This window comes from Anas platyrhynchos, chromosome 1 (assembly GCF_047663525.1).
Source record: "Anas platyrhynchos isolate ZD024472 breed Pekin duck chromosome 1, IASCAAS_PekinDuck_T2T, whole genome shotgun sequence".
NCBI classification, from domain to species: domain Eukaryota; kingdom Metazoa; phylum Chordata; class Aves; order Anseriformes; family Anatidae; genus Anas; species Anas platyrhynchos.
In genome coordinates, this window is record NC_092587.1 from 74,220,957 (window position 1) to 74,246,150 (window position 25,194).

Below are 25,194 nucleotides of genomic sequence, written 5' to 3' on the forward strand. Positions count from 1 at the left end.
ACATGGCTCTTTAAGGTCTCAGAGATTGCTCGCCAGGTGCCGAGCAATCCCACTGCAACCTTGTCGTTTTTAGTTGCAGAGTCCCACACCTTGACCTCAATTTGGTCCCATATTTCAGGATCATAAACTGTCTGATTGTTAATAAGGAGAATAAGCTGTAAGGTTACCAGGACAGTCTTTGTTTCTAAGGACGTATGATTCCCCATAATGCGCAGCTGCTTACCAGCGAGGGGCAGTTGTGTGCACGGGTCCTCTTCTTCAGCTTGAGCTTCTTCCCAGCTCCTGTGTGCCTGTTTCCAGCAACTTTCTGTATGAGCTTCTCTGAGCGGTTTGCTGAGTTTGGCCGAACCTATCTTCATGAGGCAATCAATGTGCCTGTTCGCCTCCTGGTCTCTGTTCTGCTAGCCTGTTCCTTTTCATTCCTTCTTTCTATTTCTTTATTGATGACATAACTTTATCACATCTCGTTGCCTTCTTTTTTAACCTGAGGGCAGGCTCCCCTCTTATACCCTTCTCTCCACAGCAGTTCTTTTCAAAACAACTTTGCCTATAACAACAACAGCAAACACCCAGAAAATTCCATGTCTTAACGGCCGGAGAACAAGAAACACCAGACTGCATGGAGTCTCCTGAATCACCCTTCTTTGTTCCCTCTAAATTCTTTTATGTTCCTGATGGCCTCATCATTAAGAGTCTAATGTTATCTCAACCACGGGGCTTTCTGACCCCCATGACCACAATCCAACATCTCCCACTTTTTTATTAATATCAACCATATATAACACTATATATAACTCCATATATACACTCCATATACAAATATACTCCATATATACACTCCATATATAACACTATTGAGAAATATTATTTTTTTTTTAAATAGAGCCTTCCATGCTAAGTCAGGCCAGAAAATGAGTTGCTTTTGTGAATTTCCTGCAATACCATATACTGAACAGGGTTGCGCATGAATGAAACCATGATGTATGATGTGGCTTCTTAAGCATTAAAAAAACTTTAAAACTGTAACTGCAGTGTTCATTCCCAAATGATTTTGCATTGCGTAATTTTTAAAGAAAACTGAAATAGTTTACATACATCTTTGTATATTCAAAAGCTTCATATTTCCAAGACCATAAAGAAAACCTTAAAAAGAAATTACTTTCACAACTCAAATAGTGATATTTTAAAATATATAGGAAAATGCATTAAAAATGAATAGGTGCAAAAAATAGAAAATCTCAATTGTCTTTTTTTTTGTACTTAATCATAACAAGTGGTTGATATGCATACATAAAACCAGATAGCACAGATTTTTTGTTCATTGTATGTATTTAATTTTATTATGCATTTGTCTGAGCACTTGCTTTCTGTGTCATGAATTCTCTTTCTGTGCATGTTTTGAAACACTCAGAATTGTGGCTCATATAAAATATATCTGTTTACAACGTTGTAAATTTTTATATAAACTCTCACAAATACTTTGGTTTTATGTATACACACATAAAAGCTTAATTTTTTAGTTCTTGAAGTTAAGTATTTATAATAGTGTCAGTATTCATAATAGTAATATAAGTAATATAGTAATATAATAGTAATATAAGTATTTATAATTTATAATAGCAAGATGAGATCCAGAATGTTTCATTAAAGATCAAAACTGTATAAATGATACCTGGAAATATAATATAGGAAATGGGTACCCTAAAATATATGTGATTTCCCACATTTTTTTCAAGCACACGTGCCTTTCTAAACATGCACAATGTGAAAGTCTGAGTTTATATATAGTAATGGTGTCACTCAGGTTATGTTTATGAGCAACTCTAAAAGGTGTGCAAGCTATTAAGGAAACACTATTCCTTTCCTTCTTGCCTCCGGAACATGGGAAGAATGTGTTTTTGTTGTTTGTTTTTTTCCGAAGTTACATCTCTCAAATGATGCCATTGTATAAATTTATCTGTCCCTCTAACAGATCTGATTTGATCATTGAAAAGGATTTACGAAAACCAATTGTTTGAGGATAAAATTCAGTCGAGTGTTGTTATATTGCACACACTGATATTTAAAGTACCTTTAATGTAGTGGCTTTCAGCAAGTCCTTCTGTGATGACTGCTGTCAAATAAACCTTTATATTGCCCTGCTCAGCAAAACCTTTGTACTGTCTTTGAAGTAATGTGCTGTTAATTGCTTTCTTCCTGGGCTGCTGGATGGAAGAGACTATGTAAATAAGGGTTTCACATTAGTGAGCACCAATAATTAGAAATGCCTTACTTTTTAAAGGGGAAGAGGTCAGATTCTCTTGAATTAGATACAATGTGCACTTTGGAGGATGTGTTTTGGAGGATGGGGCTTTGAGCAACCTGGTCAAAGTGGGAGGTATCCCTGCCCATGGCAGGTGGGTTGGAAGCAGGTGGTCTTTAGGGTCCCTTCCAGTCCACACCACTCTCTGACTGATTCCCTCTTAGGTGCAGCCCATCTGTTCCTAACCATAGTTTATTCTAAGGTAATATTCTGCTTATGCCCCTTGTAGCTGTGCAAGTAGTGCCCCTTGTAGTCTTATGTAGGCAGAGCAGAAGTCTGAGCAGCTCCCTGTCCTGGTGAGTAAGATGAGAGAGGAATGGTAACTGTTCAGTAGTCAGCAAGTTCTTGTCCTGGTGAGTAAGATGTCGGAGCAGTGGTCAACTGCTCGGTGAAGTTAGTAATATTCACTGGAGGGATTGGCAGGGGCTTCTTCTCACCCATGTAGACTACTAACAAGAACTGTGAGGTGGTAGCTGCTCCTCTGCTTTCCCTCAGCAACAGAAGAGCTGAGCACCCACATTGGTCAAGTGCTGTTTCTTGTAGCTGAGGTCAAACCACAGACCATAGCAGCTGTCTGTATTAGGGCATTCTTCTCATTTGCTCTTGTGCAAGTCTTAAACTCATGCTATTCCATTTTGAGTGAAAACTTCAACTTGGTGGTTATTCAGGAAATGAAAAGAGGGAATGAGATTCAATTCAAAGCTTTTTTTCCGTTGTGCCACTAACACCACCACCAACCCCAAAGAACCTTGAATAACACCATTGTCCTTCTGGGAAAATATGATCGGAAGTTAAATGTTGCCATCTAATGGTGAATATCTATAATACAGTTTTGATGTTTTGTCTTTTATTACCTTGCTCTGTGTACCTGCAAGTCCTTCCTTCATTAAGCACTAGAGGAATGAAACTGGTGTTTTATTCAGATTTTACCTGGGAAGAGATCTCCTAGCTTATCAGGAACAAGATGTTGCAGCTGGATGTGAAATTGCAGCTATTCAGTTCAAATGAATTCTAACTTCTCAATGTTTTTTCTGTGTATTCAGATATAGACGAGTGTTCCTTTGAAAGGACCTGTGATCACACCTGCATCAACTACCCTGGAAGCTTTGAATGTCTCTGCCATAAAGGCTACACTTTGTACGGGCTGACACACTGTGGAGGTTTGGAAACTGAGTTTTGCTCATCAGTTTACTTTGTTTGCTTTGTGAACTGTTTACTGAGCAGCCATTCTTCCACAGATTCTAGAGGAAGATGTGGCTAATAGGGCTGGGCCTGCATGTGTTAATTGGTGCAGGACCTAGGTGTGTGCTTGACCCGTCATTGGCCCCACTTCCTACCTGTACCTCACGCTCTGGCTGGGTCACTAGACTCCAAACCTGGGACCTGGAGGGAATTGGCAGGGTGTATGGAATTACACGGCCAGGTACACAGCAGTTGGAGTTCAAGTTTGGGCTTGGGTGTGATTTGGAAAGGCAGGTAGACACTCAGCTTGTCAACCGTTGTGGCCAGACCTCCCTTAAAAACATGTTCAGTGACAATTTTTCTTTGACAGTTAAATTTTGAGGCCTATCATTGAGGTAGAGCAATTCAGCATATTTCATGTTGACTGTTGTCATTCCAGCTCACTTAAGCATACATTAAATGGCATGGCACAATCTATGTGCCATGTAGAAGTCTACTGAAGTAATACTACTGTTTTAGCAAGCAGATGGGTAGGTATGTTTAAAGGGCAGAAACCACATGTTGTTGAGGTTAGCACAGTGCCTAAAACAAGGCTATGGTCCATAACGAGGACTTTTAGATTATGGCTTTTTTAGTAAACTAAAGAGTCTGGAGTAGCAAATTGATGATGGTTTGCTGGTATTGTATCATCATTTTGGTCTTTGCCATCTACTGCTCAAGATGCACCTGAGTGTGATCCAGGGATAAGGACATGGCAGCACAAATCCTGGTGAGCTTGATGAATAAACATCCCTTCTGATGGGGGGGGGGAAGAGGAGAAGAGAGATCAGCCATGCTGACACATATAAACTCTGACTGTATAGACTAAAAAGGTTATACTTCATATTGACCAAATACTTTTCTAATGTATCTATAGTTCAAAGATTCTATATGAAATATCAGTGATATGTATCTGGTAGCTGCTTGCCTTCTTGGAAACTTTCAGCTTTCATTTTTTTGTTTGAGGAGACTGAATAAACAACTACCTTTCAGCTTCTAGGTTCCTATCAAATATTATTATTTCCTTCACCTGAATAATTTCTAAAAGCAAACTCTGTGAATGACTATGGAAAATTTACCTCCCTGATACGTAAAAGTGATTGAATCTCACAGATGTTTATACCTTTGACATTTTTCATATAATGGAATAGTTATTGTCCAGATGCTGCAGACTTTCAAGTATATTTTGTATCCTGTCAGTACTTCCAAGAATTTCAGTGTAACTAGTCCTGACAAGTAAATTGTATCAGATGCATAAATCCTTATAGGAATAGGAGTTATATGTGTGTCTGAGGACAAATACATGCAGTGTGCACTAAATTGTTTGACAAGACTATTGACTGTATTGCACACATTTATATAGGTGTAAATGTAGAAGACATAGTAGGTACAGATATTGTTATGTACATAATATTCCAGTGTACAGTATATACAGGGATACTGGGCGCATATTATTAATATTGTTCTCAGTTTTAATTACATTTTCAGATATTGATGAATGCAGCATCAGCAATGGCAGCTGTGACTATGGATGTCTGAATACAATGGGGAGCTATGAGTGTGTCTGTCCACCTGGAAAGAAACTGCACTGGAATAAAAAAGACTGCGTTGGTGAGTAAGTTACTGACTCAGAGGTGACTGCAGTGATGCTTTATTGCTCCAGGAGAGTGGAGAAGCCTGGGGCTTTGTATGAGGATTGCTGTAGATTGGCTGTAGAATTGGAAATATGCTGTATTTTAAGTGTTGGTTGTTTTTTTTTTTTAAATTTATGATTCTGTGCCCAAAAATCTAAGTCTTCCTACATTATTAGTTTACCCATCTTATAATTTTGTCCTTTTCTTTTTTGTCCTTTGACATCCAACTCTGTGACCTTAAATGTAACTCAACTTTTTAAGAATCATTTAGAATACCCAAAATATTTAACTGTTTAAAAATAGGAGAAATTAAAGTTAATATTAATTCAAGCTAACATCTATATTCACAGCACCATACCCCAATGTTTCAAGTTCTTTCCAAAGGTATCCTGCGTATTATAAAGTACTGACAGTAACTGTATAAGAAGTATTAATTGCAATAAGTACAAATCCCGAGACTACTGAAATGATGGCACGTACTGCTAATGCCATTTACTCTGTGGCAAATCCAAATATCTGTTCTAATCATTGTTCTTGTTTATCTTATAAATAGATTATTTTTAATTCTGGAAGCACAATTTGATACATGGCAAATCTTGGCCATGGCTACACCTGTTAGAAATATTTTCTATGAGATTATAATTCTATTTTCATATTTTTAGTGGGAATTATATACCTTAGGTCTTTCCTAGGCAAATCAAAGTTGTTACTTTTTTTTTTTTTTAAACCATGAATAACTTACTGTGGATACATTTGGAACTGATGTCTAATACCTAACTAAGCAAGACACAAAAATAAGGGAAGGGCCTTACTTAAGGGAATCTCCTGATAGACCAAGGGAAAGCACTTTATTCTGGAGTAGAGGGCACTGCACCAGCCTCTTACATGATCAGGTGATTGTGGCATTTTTTCCACTTACATGGATACAGCACTATGGAAAGCACTTTATAACTGGAAGGGCTTGAGTTGGCTTTCAGCCTTTGCCACTGACTTTCTTTCTTAAGCACCATTAAGAACTTCATCTTCCTCACCCTCAGATATATTGCCTTCACTGTTACATAGCAAACTAAGTACAATAGGAATAAAAAATGGTTAACTCCTTGGTTTTGCTTTGTTTCGATTTGGTTTGGTTTTAAGTTATCTACTGCATCTCCCTTGCAAAGTATTGGTTAGTCCTCTGGAAAGGGGTTTGTAAACAAATAGCAGGGACTAATGTTTTCTGAAGTCTGGTATACAGTTAGACCACAGAAGTTTTATGTTATACTCTCCCTCTATTAAGAATGCTGTTCCCATAATAACAGACTGTATTGAAAATATTTTCCTAATTGTAAATTTCTCTTCATTATTTGTAATACTCAGTTAGAGACACAAAATAGAATATCTTTCTCCATAAATACACACTGTTTTATTTGATGACTTTAATGAGGCTTAAAATGAGTGTCATCTCCCTGCTGCATTCTACATTTGCAGTAACAAAATTCTTTTGTGCTCAGCAATGACACTTCGCACATGTATTGTCTATTCAGTACAAAGAAATAATTTCTTTATAAATGTCACCAAAGCAACAAAAAAGGCCTTAGGAGGGAGGTAAGTGGAGGATGATCATTCCCGTATTTCAGATGTGAACATCAGGTGAGTTTAAGGGACTTGCATTTATTTGTATTTAACCAGCGGTGAGGCCAGGCACACAACCTAGGTGGCAGCAGCTGGAACCCTTCCTCTGCACTCAGACCAAACCAGGCAAGGCTTATGTCAGCTACCACATTTGAATAGGCCTTTTTTATCCCACCTTTACTTGTCTTTTCCCAAGCCCTGGCCAACCCAAATCAGTCTGACTGCATCCTATAGGACTCAGATGCTACAGCTCTGATCCCCAGCTCTGACCCACACATACCTTGCTGTGGTTCAGTGGTGAGATGAGGGGTAGGAAAAATAGCAGGTGCAGCAGCAAGGCCAGTCAGGAGCTAAACAGGAAGCAGCCAAGTACCAACTTGCAAGGTGAGCATGATTAGAGGAAGTACCAAATAACAGCCAGAGGAAAAGCCTGAACAAATGTTTTTATGGGGCTAAAACAAGAACTGTTCTGCAGACACCTGCCTTAGATTCAGCCAGCTCATGCAGCATGAAGCATCTGCTTGAAGAAGTGCCCAGCACTTCAGTCAGCCTCAGTGCAGAGTTCTGGAGGAAATGACTGGAGGAAAGAAGCAAGCAGTGAGGCTGCCTCTATCTGAGGTGCAGATAGACATGGCACCTACTGGCTGTAGCTGAGAATGCATCTGATCATTTATAGGGAAAAAGGTGTATTTAAATATCTGAGTCCAAGAAGATGTTGAATTAAAATAGCTGCAGTATTATAATTATCAGTCATCTTCAGGGGGAAGCACGGAAACTGGTCCAACAGCTCAACAATTGTATGTAGATTCGGCTAAAATAAAAACTGTCCTTCAACCAGATAAAGAGAGCAGTGTGAGTAAGACCTACAGGATATTCTGTCTTCAACCTGCCATGAAGCTGTGAGAAGAAGCTGGACATTTCCATTGTATGAGCAGCAATGTGCGTTGTGTGGTGGGTGGTGATGAGAAGTAGCTGACATTTATGTGCATGTCACAGTGTCCTTCCTAGCATAGCTCAGGGTGTTTCAGCAGTGGCTGAAAGGATTGGTGGGGCCATATACCCCCAGTCCCAGCATGTGCTGCCTCACCCCAGCTTGGCTGGGAAGTTTTCTACTTTTAGAAGTTTAAGCATAGAACTGAGATGTAAGTCTATGAGAGCTGGAGTGAGAAACAGAAAATGCTTTTACTGGTCATATGAATATATAGACCTTTTGAGGGTGACTCCCATTTATGTTGTTGTAGTGGGCCTGCTGAACTACAGAGCTATGCCTCCAAAAAGGGGGGACAGGACTTCTGGACCTGTCACTTCTGTGATCACACTGTGCATGCAGCATCATGCTCATAATTAGACACACCTACATTTCACATAACAGATCTGGAGTCCCAAAATGGAGAATTGGAAGAAAAGATTGGATCCAGTGTTTAGGTCTAAAAATGTGAAGGAGTTTCATTTCTAAGTCCAAGCACAAGACCCACATACTTCTCTTTGTTATGTGCTTATTTCAGAAATGCCTGGACCTGTGATTTTGCTTTGTTGCCACTTCTACCTTTCTGCATTGTTGTAAACAAGTGGATGTGTGAGGTTCTGGGTTGTACAGTGTTTGATTTTTCTTTTTTTTTTTTTTTTTCTCCTCAGAGATGGTTAAATGTCTCCCAAATGCCAAGCCTGCTCCCAAGGCTCAGCTAGTGTGTAGTAAGACAGGAGGAATAGAGAGCTGCTTCCTGTCATGTCCATCCAATACTCTTTTTGTTCCAGGTTTGTACAGAGTATTTGTCCTCCTAAGTCTAGGATGTGACTTGATGATTTTTCTATGCTAATATATTCATGATTCGTGCATTCAGTTTTTGGTATGAACAACTGTAATTGAGCAAAATATCATTATAAATTAAATTTGGGCCAAACATTAAATACAAGAGCTGACTGTCTGTTATATTAGAGGTTTGGCCCTTAGTTGTTTAATTGAGGTGTCATTTGAAGGAAAAAAAAACAATGAAATTCTCCCCAAAAACTGAAATGTAACTAAAGTAAACAACATGGTGCAAAAGAAAAAAAAATAAATTGCTCAGTCAAAAGTGGAGGAAAAACTGAACAGTTGATTTCCCTGATAATTTTAGATATCATGTTACTCACTGTAAATAGAGACCCCTGAGCCTATCCAGGCATCTTCTTAAAAAGGTGGACTCTGCTTCATGTCCTGAAATAACCTGCAATTGTGTGACTGAGCAGGAGCAGAAACAAATCATTAAGTGGATGGGTTCCTCTGACAGAGCACAGCATGAGGCAGGGGCAGGAGAGGAGCACTGGGACACAGCAATTTAATGCTGTGGCAGCCCGAGCTCTCATACCACAGTAGTATAAAAATGCCATCAGTTCATCCAGGGATACTGCAGAGCAATGGATGGCCTAGCAACCGCTTAAAAGCTGTCTTATGGTCTCATACAAAATGAATATAACTAAATCTGTCTCTGGAGATTGTATGGAAAAATCCTTCACTTCAGTTGTTTCAGTTGCTGGGTTTTAATAATTTTTTTTGGAAGTAGTTCAGCTGAATGTTATAGAAACTCAGACATCCTTTTTTTTTTTTTTTTTTTTTTTTTTTTTTTTCCCTCCTCTTTTCTATATCATTTGCTACAGGTAATTTTCATCTACACAGTTTTGCAGGGCAAGGGAGCTAGGGGTTGAGATTACTTTTTTGTGGATGTTCTCATCCTGACACAGGATTATTTTCCACAAGACTGTCTCTACTTTTCATGTTAGTACTGACATGTTGTACTGTCATGTACTCTCATGCTGTAGAGCTGTTCACACTTTATTTTCAATTTAACAGAGATTACCCATGCATTTACCTAATTTGTATGCATCAATACACAGTTTTATCTGTGCAGTATATAAACCCTTTTATGGTTCTAAGTATGTTGTTTTTGTTTCTGCCAATAAGTTCTCTTGGTCTGAAGCTAACATTATTACTAAAGTACGTGGTTTACTTTTAAATTACAGAGATGATCAAAGCACAAGGACTCTACCACAGACAAACACAGTAAAATATTTCCTACTTGTGCACCATGGAATTATCTAATTTACAGCTAACCTCATGCTAAACTGTTTATGAAATGTTGCAAGAAACCCAGTGTTGCAAGAAACAAAATTTCTAGTCAACATTGAAGCAGTAGGCTTTGGCAAGCTATTTCAGCCAGTTCAGCACTTTAAATGTCTCTTTATTTAGCAGTATTAAAAAGTTTGCTTGAGTGCAGTATATTAGTGCTGGGAGTGACAAGTGGAGCAGGTGTCTTTTGAGGCTGTTGCCATGTGTGTTGACTCAGCATTGTGCCTTGCAGATTCGGAGAACAGCTACACGCTGAGCTGTGGTGTTCCTGTCCAGCAAGGCAAGGCTCAACAGAAACGCAATGCCACCCTTCCCAGCTGTGCAGGTATGTGCTCTCCTGTTCACCTGGGCCATGACCTCTAGAGGAAAGGCAACAGAAGTTCCCTGAGCTGCAAGATGCACAACTAAAGTTACACAAGGCCAGATTTAAGGTAGCCTGTGTTTCCACACACACGCACTTGCTTTTTCACAGCCTCTCTTCTAGGGCTGGAAAGTGCTTAGCTGCCCTGCAGTGCCACATCCTGTTTGTAGGTCAATATAGTAGCAGCGGAGGTTTGATTTATACTCAATGAAGACAAGTGTCTATTGTAATTTACTTTCCATAGTCCAGCAAGGCAATAATAAGCACATCAAAATGTCAGCTCTTCGCAGACTTGGAATTGATTCAAGGGGGCCAGCACAAGTGCAGCAGCAGCAGACTGCAGTGGGGTCAGTCCTCAGCTACAAAGACCTTGCTTGGAAGCACTGAGGCTCTTGGCATTCCTGATAAAAAACGTTATGGGAATTTTATGATCACATTCTGTTTCATTCATCTTGTTCACGGAAATAGCTGCATTATTTTGCAGAGACATTTCAAAATTGGTCTTAAAACTGATAACCAGCATAAAATAAAATAAATAAATAAATAAAAAGATTCATCTCAAATGATTGAAGTCTGGCAAACTTAGAAGCAGACGAAATAGTATCCCGGCCCACTTTGTGTCATTACTTGCTATGCTTCTCTGCAATTTGCCTGTCCTCTAACCATGTATTTCTTATATATTTGGAATGTATTAGGAATTACAATGCTGTGAAGTGAGTTAACAGAGCAGCAGATCTGTCTGCCTGTGCCACAGGGGCAGGTTACCTCCCAGGGAAGGAGAGACCCACACCATGGCACTTAACCTGCAACCGCCCTCCGCTTGCTCTGACTGCAGTGGGCAGCCCACAGCAGCAGACAGGTGATAGGTCATGCCTAGCCTTTTCCACCACAGCATTTGTGAGAAGGTCAGGCAGCAGCTGCATTTCTAAGCAGCACGTGTTTGGAGCCTTTAAAGTCATGACTGGCTTGGATCTAAAGCTGAAGAATAAACCTAGCAAGCCATAGACCATAGTCAAGTAGAGACATTTCCTTTGGATGGTTTTCAGTTGTTAACAGCATAACTTTACTGTCATTCTTATTACTGGCTAGCATTAACAAGGGTGGAACTACAGCCAAGTAACATAGGAAGTCACAGTTAGAGCCAGGAAAAAATGGTAACAGTTAACTTTTCTCATAATAAGAGACAAATTCACCCAAAGTCCACCAAGATATGCAGGTTTGCTGGAGGGGAAGGGTATGTGCAGAGTATATGCAATACTAGCAATACTAGCAAATTCCTTGATCTTTATGGGCTCAAGAGTAAGTGTTTATGGGGAAAAAATAAACTTTTTCATCTGCATCACAAACAATAGCTTTTATATTTTACATCAACAGATTCCTTAGCCCCTCCAATCAAGCAGAAAGCTCGTTTTAAAATTAAAGATTCAAAGTGCCACTTACGGCCTCGCAGCAAAGAAAAAACAAAAGATACTGGGAAGCAAGCTGTTTTAGGTATGTTGTTTCTTCCAGCACATAAGCAGCATTCTAATTTTTTGCTTGTTTGTTTGCTTGTTCGTGTAATTTGATTTCACACTGCAGACAGAAAAAAGTAATGCTTTCTGAATTTAAGATCAAGTCAAGTTTCACACTTTAGCTGAACAGTATCATGGGTTTGGATCTGGCAGTGCTGAAATGTCACCAGTTGCTTTGAAAAGTCTTCATCTAAAACTATACAAATTTGGAATTAAGCTGATTCTTTTTCTGGCATTCGTTAAGATGAAAAAGAAAAATCTTGACACAAAAAGTTATGACCAACTTGCATGAAATGTTTTCAGTTTATTTTTTCCAAGTTAGGTTTATAAAAAAAATACACTAGTGAAAGCTATTATTTGCTTTGTGCTGGATTAGTATCTCATTGCATAAGCAAGACAACTCCTATGCAGCAAAGTTATAATCAAAATCTGATGTTACACAGCCTTAGACCACTTGTGATATTGGAGTGAGTAGTTGTGTTGTTTGAAAATTTATTTTTAAATCTTTATTATTACTAGTTTTTAACTTCACTTTTAAAGTTAAAAAGGATTATAAAACTGATACATTTTTGACAGATCATCATGACATTTATTTTGATATATAATAGAGGAAATTAAGTGATTGGTATTGATATCTTGGTATTTTTGCTGCACATTTCCACAGCAGTTAAAATATTTGAATTTCATTTAAATTTAATATTAACTTGGAATATCCTGGATTTTATTATACAACATCAGTATAACTGAAACAGCTCATATTGTAACTTAGAGGAGCTTATCAGCTTATAGAAAATGTCTAGTGGTGACACATTCTCTTGTGAATCTGTCATATCACTTTTGCTAGTAAGAAGTTGTATGAATCATGAACAGATAAGAGTAAAAATAGGTAGCCCAAAAAATGTTAATGGCTTAAAGATTCTATTTTTTTAATTTAGACATGTATTTTATCTTTATCATGCAATCTAAACATTTATCTTTCTAGTTTCCTAATTTTCCAAGTATTTGCTTGAAGCAAGTCTCACTTCTTAAGATGCTTACCTTGTTGTTATGTATTGTCTTCTAATAACATGTGGCTATTGGACTCATTTTTAAAGTTATAGATTATCTTTTTTTTTTTTTTTTGTCCATACCATCACTATAGGAATACACTTGGATGCATTTCCTTGTCCTTTGCTCTCTTTGCTGTGTATCTGTTACATGCCTGAACTTCTGGGTCTAACAGTTTATGTCATAAATCTGCACACTCAAAATGCAATCCTTCTGGTGGTTTGGGGCTAGAAATTTGTCCCTGAGTTGGAATTTTCATCACTTATCAAAAAAGGATGTTTTTCACATAAACTTATTTATATAAGGAAAGGATCCTTACATGATTGTGTCTCAATGGACTGTGGCCTTTGTTCTTGTCAGTAACACATAACTGAACAATGCATTAAGTTCCTCTGGCTTGTGACTTATTCTGTTCAAACCTTCTAATATATTTTCAAAACTTCCCAATCAAAAGGTTTTCAAGCCTTTTGATATCTGGTGATTTTCATTGCTGAAAAAGCTGTAACAATTGTTTCTTGATGCCCATGCTTGCTATGGTCTAGTCTCAGGCCTGCTGCTCTCATGAAAACTGACTCTCTTGCTTGGTTTAAGCATACAATGACTGTATAAACTGATTTTAACTACTCTCCATAAAGAACTTCCTAATCCTTGCACAGAAAAAAAGACAAAATTAAAGTTACTACTACACAGCTGAGCACCACCACACTATTCTTTTGTCTCCTGCAGTCACCAGCAAAATGAGCAAACCAAAAATTGCACAGCAAAGGCGTCTAACTGCATGTGAAATGTTATGAAACCATGATAATCCAGCTGAGATACTGCTTATTAGACTGTCACTTGCTACTTTGCTACTCGACTTCTTTTCTGTGTTGCTTCTCTCACACAAAGGAGGTCAATTCCCTTGTACAGACAACTGCCATGTGACATTTGTGAATCTCAAGTGTGATTCCTCCAAGAAAAAGCGCCGGGGCCGCAAGTCACCATCAAAAGAAGTGTCCCATATCACTGCAGAGTTTGAAGTGGAGATGAAGTTGGAAGAAGTCTCAGGTTTGTGAAAGATCTCTGTCTAAGGAGAGAAACCATAATTCAGTTCCTCTGCATGTTAGAATCTTTTTGATGCTACTTCATCAAGCTGCCATGCAAAACTTTTAATACAAGCCTCATTCAACAGCTTTTCCAAACTCAGTTTCCAACATTTAATTGAAAGGAGTCAGGTATGAAATTATAGAATAAAGGAGCAAAGATTGCAGCAAAAGCCCCTCAAAGCCTGGAGTTAAGTTTTGTATTTCAATTTACTGTGATTTCTTCAGGTAACAGAAGTGTTAACTGATGCACAGAGAATGTAAAGATTAACTATAAGTTTTGTAATGCTGACACTAAAAATATCCTCCAAAATGTAAGTTGTTGGGAATCGAACATTTTTATTACACATTTGGTAAATTCATGTTTTCATAACAAACTTCAGGAAGAAAAATAATTGCTTCAAGTTATTCATGAGGTGAAATATTATGCCATAAAATCCAGCCAAAGAAAATGTGGGTTGAATTCTATAAACATGCCAGTACACAAAGGCAGGTTTCTTAACCTCTGAGGGGTATCTTGCTAGCCAAGTGGTTCAAAGTTACTGTGCCAGAAAGTACCTTTCTTTGTGTCATGTACATATTTTAGTCAGGGAAGTGGGGAGAATTCCTAATCAACTGAGTAAAGCATTGGCTGAGAAAATTCAGAAATAATAGTGATGTCAACTGGAACACATATCTGGAAATACAACACAGTGGGAAATGCACCATTCCTGTAACAGTGCACAAAGCACCAGTCACTGCTGCTCAGTACAGCACAGCGCAGCATTGCCACACAGTGCCAGCTTGATTATGCCGGTTAGACTGGTGTCTTCTGTAGCCTTCTCCTCTCCCTTGTGCACTCAGTATAACCAAATTTCTTAATGATGGAGAGAAGATCTGCACTCAGTGTACACTTACAGGCCAAGAAGCTCAGTTTGATAGATCACAGTGTGCTACTTGATATCCCCTGTAAAAGGCCTGATTTTGAATACAGTGATCTGCTTCTACAGTTTATGTGGAAAAGACAATGAAGCAAACAGAGGTGTCATGGTACAATGTAGGCTAAGGTTTTTGTTAAGCTCCTTTTTTTAAGCATGAATCTCAATTGCTTCTAGTTTTCTTATCATTTCCCATCTAGACACCTGTAACATTGACTGTGTTCGGAAAAGGATGGAGCAGAAGCTGCAAACTGCAATCAAAACATTGAGGAAATCTATTAATAAACAGCAATTTTACATTCAGTTTTCTGGGACAGAATATGAAGTGGCTCAGAAGCCAGCTAAAGCTACTGAAGGGCACGAAGCTTGCAGTACAGGGCAAGTGCTGCAGGATGGAAAATGTGGTAAGTCACAACAGCTCTGTTCAGCCATTCCCCAAAAACCAAGTAACCCCAAATTAATTTGTTCCTAGCGAGTCAGGCAGGAAATATGAGATAACAGATGATTTAAATTAATACTACTTGGTGTATGTCCATAGATCATTGAGGTTCTTAAGGTATCAAGAGGAGAATTCGTTAAATGATTGCAGGAAAACAAAATAAGCATGTACATACATACACTGTCAGTTGATATATATCAAGGCCTGCCACAAGCCTCTCTTGGTAATTATTTCCCACTTGCTCTCAGCATCTAATGAAAATACAGTTCTGTAAAGCTATAAAATTATGTTTGCCTAGGTGCTGTGTGTTTAGTTTGGTATTGTCTCTCTCATCATCACCAAATAATCTTATGACCCATGGATATATTTATGTTTAACACTCAAGAAATCCAATTAAAAAAAATCTATAAAAATCTGTTTAACTTTTTGTAAAATACCTAATTTCTTTAAGCTTTTTCCCAGGTTACCAGGCTCTAGAGCCAAGGTTCTAACAAAAAACTATTAATGGTAACTCCCAGCAGCACAAGCTTTTTAATTGCTTAGAATCATATTTTCAAAACCAGCATATCTGTTTTTCCAGCTGCTTTCAGGCACCAAGTCAGGCACAAGCAAAAAGGAGGAGTTAAATGCAGATTTGATAGGTACCTCTAATGAATTGTTTCAGAGGCTATTTTCATCATGCTGGAACTTAGAAGCTATTATTGAAAGACTGTTGGTGTTAGTGTCTACAAACCCATACATTTTAATTACCTATATCAAGCAGAGAAAAACATTTAATACAATTATGTGTCCTGTTGCCATAAGAAGAGTATGTGGATTCATATATACATATATATATACATATATATATATACATATATATATATATATATATACATACATATATAATGCCTACTAATTGGGCTATTTGAGTGTCAAGAAAGAAAATATTGCATGGGATACAGTGCCCTCAGAGTAATCTCTAGAACTGATTACAGGAGACAAATTTTTCTGTTGTCTTCTTCCATAAAACCAATACATAAATATACCTAGTATAAACAAAGAAAAATCACATAATTTCCCATACATTATAAAACTCTGTCTTAATTTAACTACAGTATACTATTTTCAGACTGCATCAGCTTTATTAACAACATATGTCTGATAGCGCTTCAGCATAGAACAACATCATTTGATAGCTTAAGCAATAGAAGGACCTTGCACTGATATAAATTGAGCTAGACCACAGATCCTAGATTGGCCTGTTTATATCAGGTGAGGATCCTGCCTAACATAGGCAAAAGTGCCACTAATAATACCGAGGCCAAAGAGACTCATGTTCTCTAAATGTTTGGGGTAAAGGCAAATGATATGATCAAAATTAAAGTCCTTATGCAGATTCCCCTTTTCTTTTCTCAGTTACCTGCAGCATGGGCACCTTTTATAGCGGAGAACATAATCAGTGCATTCCTTGCTCACCAGGAACATACCAAGACACAGAAGGTCAACTTACCTGTGAGCCTTGCCCAAGTAACGATGGACAGGGAGTAGCAGGCGCCCGGAATGTGTCAGAATGTGGAGGCAAGTTTAATTTGGTTATAAAAGGATAAGGTGTTGCCACACAGCCAGTGAGGCATGGAGGCTAAAAGAAGGGAGAGCCTTCCACATTTCTGTCTTGTAAAGGTAACAGAAGATATCTCTGTCCTCTTACAAGCAATACACAAAATGTTTTGGCTTGTTCCATCTGCTGACATGCTGGCATTGCCAACACGAAGATGGGACCTGCTGCTACAATGTGAGTTATGGTATGGAAATGAACAAGCCAAGAAAACTGCCTTGCTTCAAGTCAGGTATGGAATCTGGACAGACATACCTCGACTTGTAAGGACTCATCAGGTATAGTGTGAGCCAAAGGGATAGATTACTTTGGGCTGGTATTGGCAAGTTTAATGAATCTCCTGATTTAATGTTTTGCATGGGATGTAGTTTACCCAGTCTAATTGGCAGCAATCACAATTTTGAGATAGTGTGCTGCAAGGATCTGTACCTGGGCTTAAAGCTAATGACTACGAGTTTCAATGCTGCATAAATTCAGTGTAGCTCTTGGCAAGTGACGTAGCATCTCTGACTCAACTTAATGATATATAGATTAGATTTTAATGATGATAATCCCTGGTTTCAGAAAGGAGCTGTGATATTCAGTTTGTATTGTAAATGCTGCTACTGTAACTTGATCAGTATAAATATATGTGTTTTTAACACATCCCTGTTAATTATTTTCTCTATCTTATTTCACTACAGATGAGCAAAATCTAGTTTATAGCAGATATATTGTTTGACTTTGAAATAAATCTTCCTATCTGCTTTGCAAGTTCTAACTTTAAAACTCATTCATGTAATTTACATTAATGCTTGTTTCAAGGATATCTAGGGTAAATGAGCTGGGCTTGTTCAGCCTAGAGAAGAGGAGGCTCAGGGGTGACCTTATTGCTCTGTATAAGTACATTAAAGGAGGCTGTAGAGAGGTGGGGGTTGGCCTGTTCTCCCATGTGCCTGGTGACAGGACGAGGGGGAATGGGCTAAAGTTATGCCAGGGGAGTTTTGGGTTAGATGTTAGGAAGAATTTCTTTACTGAAAGGGTTGTGAGGCACTGGAACGGGCTGCCCAGGGAGGTGGTGGAGTCACCATCCCTGGAAGTCTTCAAAAGACGTTTAGATGTAGAGCTTAGGGATATGGTTTAGTGGGGACTGTTAGTGTTAGCTTAGAGGTTGGACTCGATGATCTTGAGGTCTCTTCCAACCTAGAAATTCTGTGATTCTGTGAAATGCACAATGAATGACACTTGAGAAATAGCCATTTTCCCCATCCACTGAATAAAAACTCTAGTGTCTCAAGCCAAACATATGGTAGATTTTCCTGATACCCTGCATGAAGGAACTATCACTGGAAAAATCTTGAAATGCCCATGCATCTTAATTATGTTGACTTTACTTAGCCAAAATCCAACAAGAACAGATTAACAAAATACAGTCTGAGTTTAGAAATGTTTGATATAGTATACTAACCAGAGCAGTGCAACAACTAGCAGGAAAAGACTGTTTTGCATCACAATTGGCAAGGCTTGCATTTAAATTTTTGTTCTGCACAACAAAAAGAAAGCTTTCTGGTTATTTTTTTCAGAGTGGATTTGTCTCAAAATATTTGTTGTCAGATCATAAGTCTTTTTCTCTGATCAACTGCCCCATTTTCTCTTTCTCTGAAAGTTGCAAGAGGATATCCTTTGGACTTCATGAATCTCCCTGTTAAAGATTTTATCAACAGTATAAAATGTTTCAGTATATGTAATGAAATAATTTGTTTTGATGAACATTGTCTTTGTTAGAAACCTCACTACCTGTCATTAATAGTGTTTTCTTGTCTCTTCTGGAGCAGTAAAGCCTTTGTAGTAACAAATAGCCTATGACTGAAATGCTCATCTACAGGTGAAGCACATACAAGCTTGTAAGAGACTTTAAGTGGCTGTAATAGAACCCTGTTGTAGCTGCAAGTGAAAAAGATGGTTTGATACCTAAGCTAAATGTGATCTGTGTAGACAGAAGCCCAAAACTTGATTAGGAAGCTGTTCATTTGGAGCATTTTTTCACAGAAAACAGATCAGATACATTTTGTAGGCAATTGCAATACAAAAGGCGTGAAGGAAACAACTTAGCTCATTTCTATATACATCTCCAGGTAAGGACTGAGACATATTAGTGCTGAAAGCAGCAGGTATTTAGCAGTATTAAACACCCTCTCTTTAAAAGGATGTCTGTAAGCCACATTTCACAAGTTCTTAATTTTCACGCTGAAATCACTGAAATCCAGATCCATATCCATTCTTCATTAACTGCCTTCATGTTAAAGTCCGGTGACCACTTGGACTAGACCAGGTCGATCAGTTTTGCTACAAAAAGAATAGCAGAATTGCCTTCAAATTAGCAATCTTATAATATGTCTCAGAGGTCTGTGTCACAGCAGCCAACTTGTACAGTCATATTCCAAGCCAGCTGGGATGGGTGTGAAACTAAACCCCAGAGATCCTGGTCCCACTGTTGAACTTAAGTTTGACTTTTGTGGGGACAGAACTTGAACTTTACATTTGCTCAGGAGTTCTTGTTCATCCTGAGCACCAATTACCCAAGATGCTGGAGGTCCTCAACATTTCCCAGTGTCAGGGTTGGTAAGAGACCCCAACCCCACCCAGGGCTCTCAAAACCTTCTGCTTTTTAAGTCAGTTGTTTCCGTTTGCTGTTCAGTTCTTAGGGAAGTTAAATTACAAAGTATCATCATTAGGCAACCTCAGGAAACACCTAACACATCTCAACATACTTATCTCCCAGGCTGGGGTGGTGTAAAGATATGTACTAATGCCATCATCCTGAAAAACTTGACATCCTGATTCACAGGTATGTTGTTGAGGAGTAAACTACTCAAGCTAGCAAGAACCAAGCCAAACAAACACCTATCAGAAATTGCCTGGAGAGCAAGTTTTGAAACTACCTTGTAGCTGTCAGTAGGTTCATCCACAAAGTGCCTTACTTTTCATAAACTGCCATTTTCTGGCAGAAGATCTTCTGAGAAACAATAGTTTTCACAGCTAACTAAAAAGCTGCTGGTGTCAGCTATTCTCACAGACAAGTTTCCAGACTGTTCCCATCCAGTTTGGCAATTGCCATGATGTACTATTTCCATATCTATAAGATAGAGATATAAAAAACAATGTCATAATTATGATGCAAAGATTCATTTTTTTCCTACAGAGCACTTTGAAAATTCTCAGATGAAAGAGTCTGTGCAAGTGCAAAGTATCAACATCTTAATAGAGCCCTTATTAATAAATAAATGATAATAAAACAAACAAACAACAACAACAACAAGGAAAAAAAAAAAGCAAAGAGTTGATTAAGAGAATAGTTCTATTTCCTGGCCCTGTTTTTAGGAAGCAATTACAGGAGCAATACAAACTCCATAGGTAAGATTAAAATTTGATCTGCAGCTGTCTTGATGATACATTTTTAGGGAAAAGAAAGCGTTGCTAACTATGAACTGTATTTATACTTTGTCCAGAAAAGTAGTCTCACTAATACAGATGATCATTTTCAATTTCTAGGGCAGTGTTCTCCTGGACACTATTCTTCAGATGGTTTTAAACCTTGTAGAATCTGTCCTCTTGGTACATATCAGCCTGAACCAGGAAGGACCCTCTGCTTTCCTTGTGGTGGAGGGCTGGTTACCAAGTATGAAGGTGCTGTTTCCTTTCAAGACTGTGAAACCAAAGGTGAATTTCAGATCTTTCTATGATTCATTTTCCTGCTGCTTACCCTTTTGTTTATAAGTTTCAGTATGAAGGGACTTTGAGTCTCCAAAACAAACATAGTCATTGCATGTAGCAACACTCTCTGTGATTAAATCAAGAAATCTGTAAATTTAGGCATGATCTCCTGAGATTGTGGAGACTGAGCTGGCTTTATGGTATTCTTTGGAATTTACCACAGGCACATATTGCGTCAGCACTGCAACTGGAAAGTAAATCAGCATCACTGCATGGCAAGAAATCAACTTGCATCAGAATGCTTTCTTTCTTGTCTTCCCATGTTGCCTATTTTTATTTACCAAATTAGAAAAACTAAACACTATAGAAATTATATGAAGTTGAGAGTTCTTTACAAATGGGCTGGACACAAACTGTAAGTATGCAACATGTGTGCACAATGATGACAGCCTCCAGTGCAAATAGTGAAGAAAGAATCTACCTAAATGTACTTTGGCTTAGTTACTTGAATTACATGCTGATCCTGGCAAACATACATAATGGAAACTTCTCTCTTGCTATTGTGAAAGACATTTTTGTCATTGAGGCAATATGTATCAGCTTCCATTTGTTATATACTCATCAGAAACCACTGTATTAAATACAGTGGAAGACATATGTAGCATGCGTTACTAGTTCATGAAGATTTAGCTGTAGTCTTCAGAACAGGATTCTAGTTAGAAGGTCTTTTGTAATTGGGAATAGAGTGAGCTGATGTCTTTTTTGCCTTTTATGGACTAGTAAGTATATTTCAGTATGGAATCATGCAGTATGTCCAGGGTAGAAGGAAGCTGTCTCTGCACTGAAGATTGTTACTTTCTGAAAATAATATATCTCATACTTTGCAGTTCATTGTTCTCCTGGACACTACTACAACTCCACAACACACAGATGTATCCGATGCCCTGTAGGAACATACCAGCCTGAGTTTGGCCAAAATTACTGCATCACCTGCCCTGGGAACACAAGTACGGATTTTGATGGCTCCACTAACGTTACACATTGCAAAAGTAAGTTGCATATGTATTAATTGTGAGGTGACACCTTTCTGTGGATCTGAACAGCAGCTTGAAGGTCCCATCTGTCATTCTGGAATCTAATTCTGTGTTTCTCAGAGAGCATATACCGACTGACATTTGGAACAGTAAAAATTGCGAAAGCAATGAGAACAAAACCTGGAAATGTATCACTTGACACATATAATTATTTTAGCATTAATGTAATTTTGTAGAGTGCCCTCTGTGAGTTATAACCATTGAGCTTTCATATTCCCAGGTCCCATAAGTTTTGCAGTTATGTGTATATGCTCTGTGACTCTGTAGAGCACGTCTTCTATCAGAGTAACTGCTACTAATCATTATAAAATAATAGGAGGTACAGTCATGCATACTTTTGTAAATGCCAGATAATTGCTTGTGACAGTGAAATCTTCTCGTAGGCTTTTTTTGCAGTAGTCAGCCTTCTATCTTCAGATATCATTTTAAGTATCTCCGAGGTTTCCAGTGCAATTTTATTTGATCTTTTGTGAATGACTGATTCTTCTAGGCAAGCATTTTATTTTCATGCCTACCATGCTAATTTAAGAGAACCTCAATATAATAATTAGGTAATGTCACCTAAATTAAATATTCATATGCAAGGCTACCATAAGTTTTTGTTCTGATTATGTGCTTGTCGTGGTTTAACCCGGCCGGCAGCTAAACACCACGCAGCCGTTCGCTCACCCTCCCCCCTCCCTCTCTGGGACGGGGGAGAGAAATGGAGAGTGAAGCCCGTGAGTTGAGATAAAGACAGTTTAATAAGACAGGAAAATAATAATAACAAAAATAATAATAACAATAATAATAATAATGATACAATGGTGATAATACGAAAGTAATAGTATGTACAAACAAGTGATGCACAATGCAATTGCTCACCACCCGCTGACCGATGCCCAGCCTAACCCCGAGCAGTCCGGCCCCCTCCCCCCAGCTAGCCACCCCTATATATTGTTTAGCATGACGTCAGATGGTATGGAATACCCCTTTGGCTAGTTTGGGTCACCTGTCCTGGGTCTGTCCCCTCCCAGCTCTTACTGCACCCCCAGCCTGCCCGTTGGCAGGACAGAGCAAAAGGCTGAGATGTCCTTGGCTTAGTATAAGCACTGCTCTGCAACAATTAAAGCATCGGGGTGTTATCAGCACTCTTCTCATCCTAAGCCAAAACACAGCATTCCACCAGCTACTAGGAAGAAAATTAATTCTGTGCTAACTGAAACCAGGACAGTGCTGTATACCTATGAAGCTCTTTGTCACTTCTAATGTAATTTGATAAAAAAAAAAAAAATAGGTAATAAGAAGAAATTTGAAGAAATTTGCTAATTTCCAGTAAAGTAAACACATCCACAGTCACTTTGCTGGCTTAGATATTTTCTGTTTTCAAGCCAGCTTCTGACCTTGCAGAATTTTTGAGGCTTGGATTAAGCAAGCAAAAATATTTAAACATTTATTTAGTTTTATGTAGATGTGTAGGCCTGGAGAGGTCAAGCTTAAGTAACTTGGTGAATCACACTTTTGCGGCAAATTCAATAGGAATTTTGAAAGCTCAGAATGCAAAACTGATCTGCCAAATGGGACTCTTTAGTAACTAGTTTAATCTAAAATAAAGCAAGGTAAATCTGTAATCAAGGTTACCTATTAGAATCATGCTCATTCAGCTAAATCAGGTTAAAAAGCATGTGAAGTTCAGTCAGAAAACCTGCATGTCAGCATGATCTCACTCGTAACAACTGTACCTCCACAATGGGATCAAGTTTACTTACCTGCATTGGTTTCTTAATCAAATGTCAAAACAGTGAAGACTTAAATCATTTTACACACTGGAGGTTAAGGTTTTATGAATCAGTTGAAGCAGTCCTGCAGATTGAGCATTTCTTTAAAGGCTTTCCATGCTAAACACACAGAGGCAGCTGAAGAAGGTATCCATTTCTAAAGCCACAGGGAGGAGTTTAGACTTGCTCTTGACAGACCTAGAAAAACACCTCAAATTAGCTAATCAGTTAATGCAAATACTGATTTATGTTTCTGCACAGACCAGCACTGCGGAGGAGAACTTGGTGATTATACTGGCTATATTGAATCGCCCAACTATCCTGGAGACTACCCAGCTAATGTTGAATGCATTTGGAATATAAATCCACCCCCAAAGAGAAGAATACTCATCGTAGTACCTGAGATATTTCTTCCAATTGAAGATGAATGTGGTGATGTTTTAGTAATGAGAAAAAGTGGTAAGTTGCCAGATATGGGCAACGTAAATATTTATTGTAAACAGACTGAGTGGAAAGTTTGTCTTGAAGGGATAACTGTCTTCATCTTCCCAGTGTTTCTGAAAGGACTGTTGAATGAACTGGCACAGCACGTTAAAACAGAATGCTGTACTAATAACAGTTAACACAGTGTTATTAATTATTCAAGTATCTTGGCTGAATCACAAAGCAGTTAATGGGCTTCTCTCTGGCCCAATTATCACGTGGGATAAATCACCACCAATCTAAAAGTCAACACAGCTATACTGTGTTATATTAGAAGAGAAATTTCCCGTCATCTCTATAAATTATGCTCTTAGTTATCCTTTGTGAGTATATATAAGTACTGTGGTTATTGCTGTGTCTGTGCAGTGACATAGGTTTGGTACATCTGACACCTTCAAAAAATACAGTTTTCTCAGTTCTGTGTGGAGTGGATATTGTGTTCTGTCTTTGATTACAAAGCTAATTCAACTACTTCTGAAGTTAAGACGCTATTGAGATGCATTTCTCCTGCAGTTCAGTGCAGGCATCCAGCTTTTGGTGATTTAATGTTAAATTTCCAAGATGCACCAAACCTGAAAGGCAATTGCTTATATGCAGCATTGTTTAAAACAGCATATTTTACTTGATAAAACAGCATATTTCACTTGCTAAAAAATTTTCATGACTTTTGTCCTTGAGCTTCTGTTGAGAGCTCTGTATATCAGATTAGTACAAGGAGAAACCTGCTCACTACAGATGGGAGGAAATTACTTCTGTCTAGAGCAATTTTTAAAAAGCAAAATATTGTAGCAGAACAAATTAGTTGTTCTTCTAATCCTGAATTGTAGTTCCAACAGTGTCTAAAGCAAGGCAGATGAGTGAAAAGTTTGGCTTCCGCTTGAGAACCAATAACAGTGCCACAGTATCAACGCTAGAAAATGAGTTTTTCAGAGCTGTGATTTGAAATCACTGTATGTTTAGCATTGTTAAAGTAGCCCTTACAAATATTTATCACAGTTCATGGAAGATCAGCTGCTAACATTACTGTTGAAAAACTGATTGCTGTTGAAAAACTGATTGCAGTTCCAGAGCAATGGATCCACTGGATTTAACCGCAATATTATGTGTGTATAATATAGTACGTTCTCCCCTGTATGGTTATGTTAAAGTAGGCCTCTCTCTAGCCCACTCATTACCCAGTCACATCACTTACACACACACAGGCAGAAGTGGGCTGAGGCAGGCTCCGGCTCTGTGGAACTGTTTGCACAGATCAGGTAAAAGCCATGAGCACAGTCCTCCAGCATGCTGTGGATGTGTTCAGCCCAAGTTACATGGGCAAAACAAATGAAAAGTGAAC

General features: G+C 38.3%; 1 protein-coding gene across 9 annotated transcripts in view; it reads left to right on the top strand.

Annotated features, from left to right (window-relative positions):
• Window positions 1–25,194, top strand: part of SCUBE1 (signal peptide, CUB domain and EGF like domain containing 1) — a 251,963-nt gene that overhangs the window by 216,605 nt on the left and 10,164 nt on the right. For 5 of the 9 annotated variants that reach the window (XM_021278740.4, XM_072041711.1, XM_038173489.2 and 2 more), the window contains 11 exons: window positions 3,346–3,462; window positions 5,012–5,134; window positions 8,407–8,526; window positions 10,107–10,199; window positions 11,610–11,726; window positions 13,682–13,840; window positions 14,993–15,196; window positions 16,630–16,791; window positions 20,360–20,527; window positions 21,409–21,570; window positions 23,634–23,831. In XM_021278740.4, the coding sequence (XP_021134415.1) occupies window positions 3,346–3,462; window positions 5,012–5,134; window positions 8,407–8,526; window positions 10,107–10,199; window positions 11,610–11,726; window positions 13,682–13,840; window positions 14,993–15,196; window positions 16,630–16,791; window positions 20,360–20,527; window positions 21,409–21,570; window positions 23,634–23,831 (1,623 nt within the window). The remainder of the gene's footprint in view (window positions 1–3,345; window positions 3,463–5,011; window positions 5,135–8,406; window positions 8,527–10,106; window positions 10,200–11,609; window positions 11,727–13,681; window positions 13,841–14,992; window positions 15,197–16,629; window positions 16,792–20,359; window positions 20,528–21,408; window positions 21,571–23,633; window positions 23,832–25,194) is intronic. The other 4 variants (XM_027450068.3, XM_027450070.3, XM_027450071.3 and 1 more) reach the window with 2 other exon arrangements.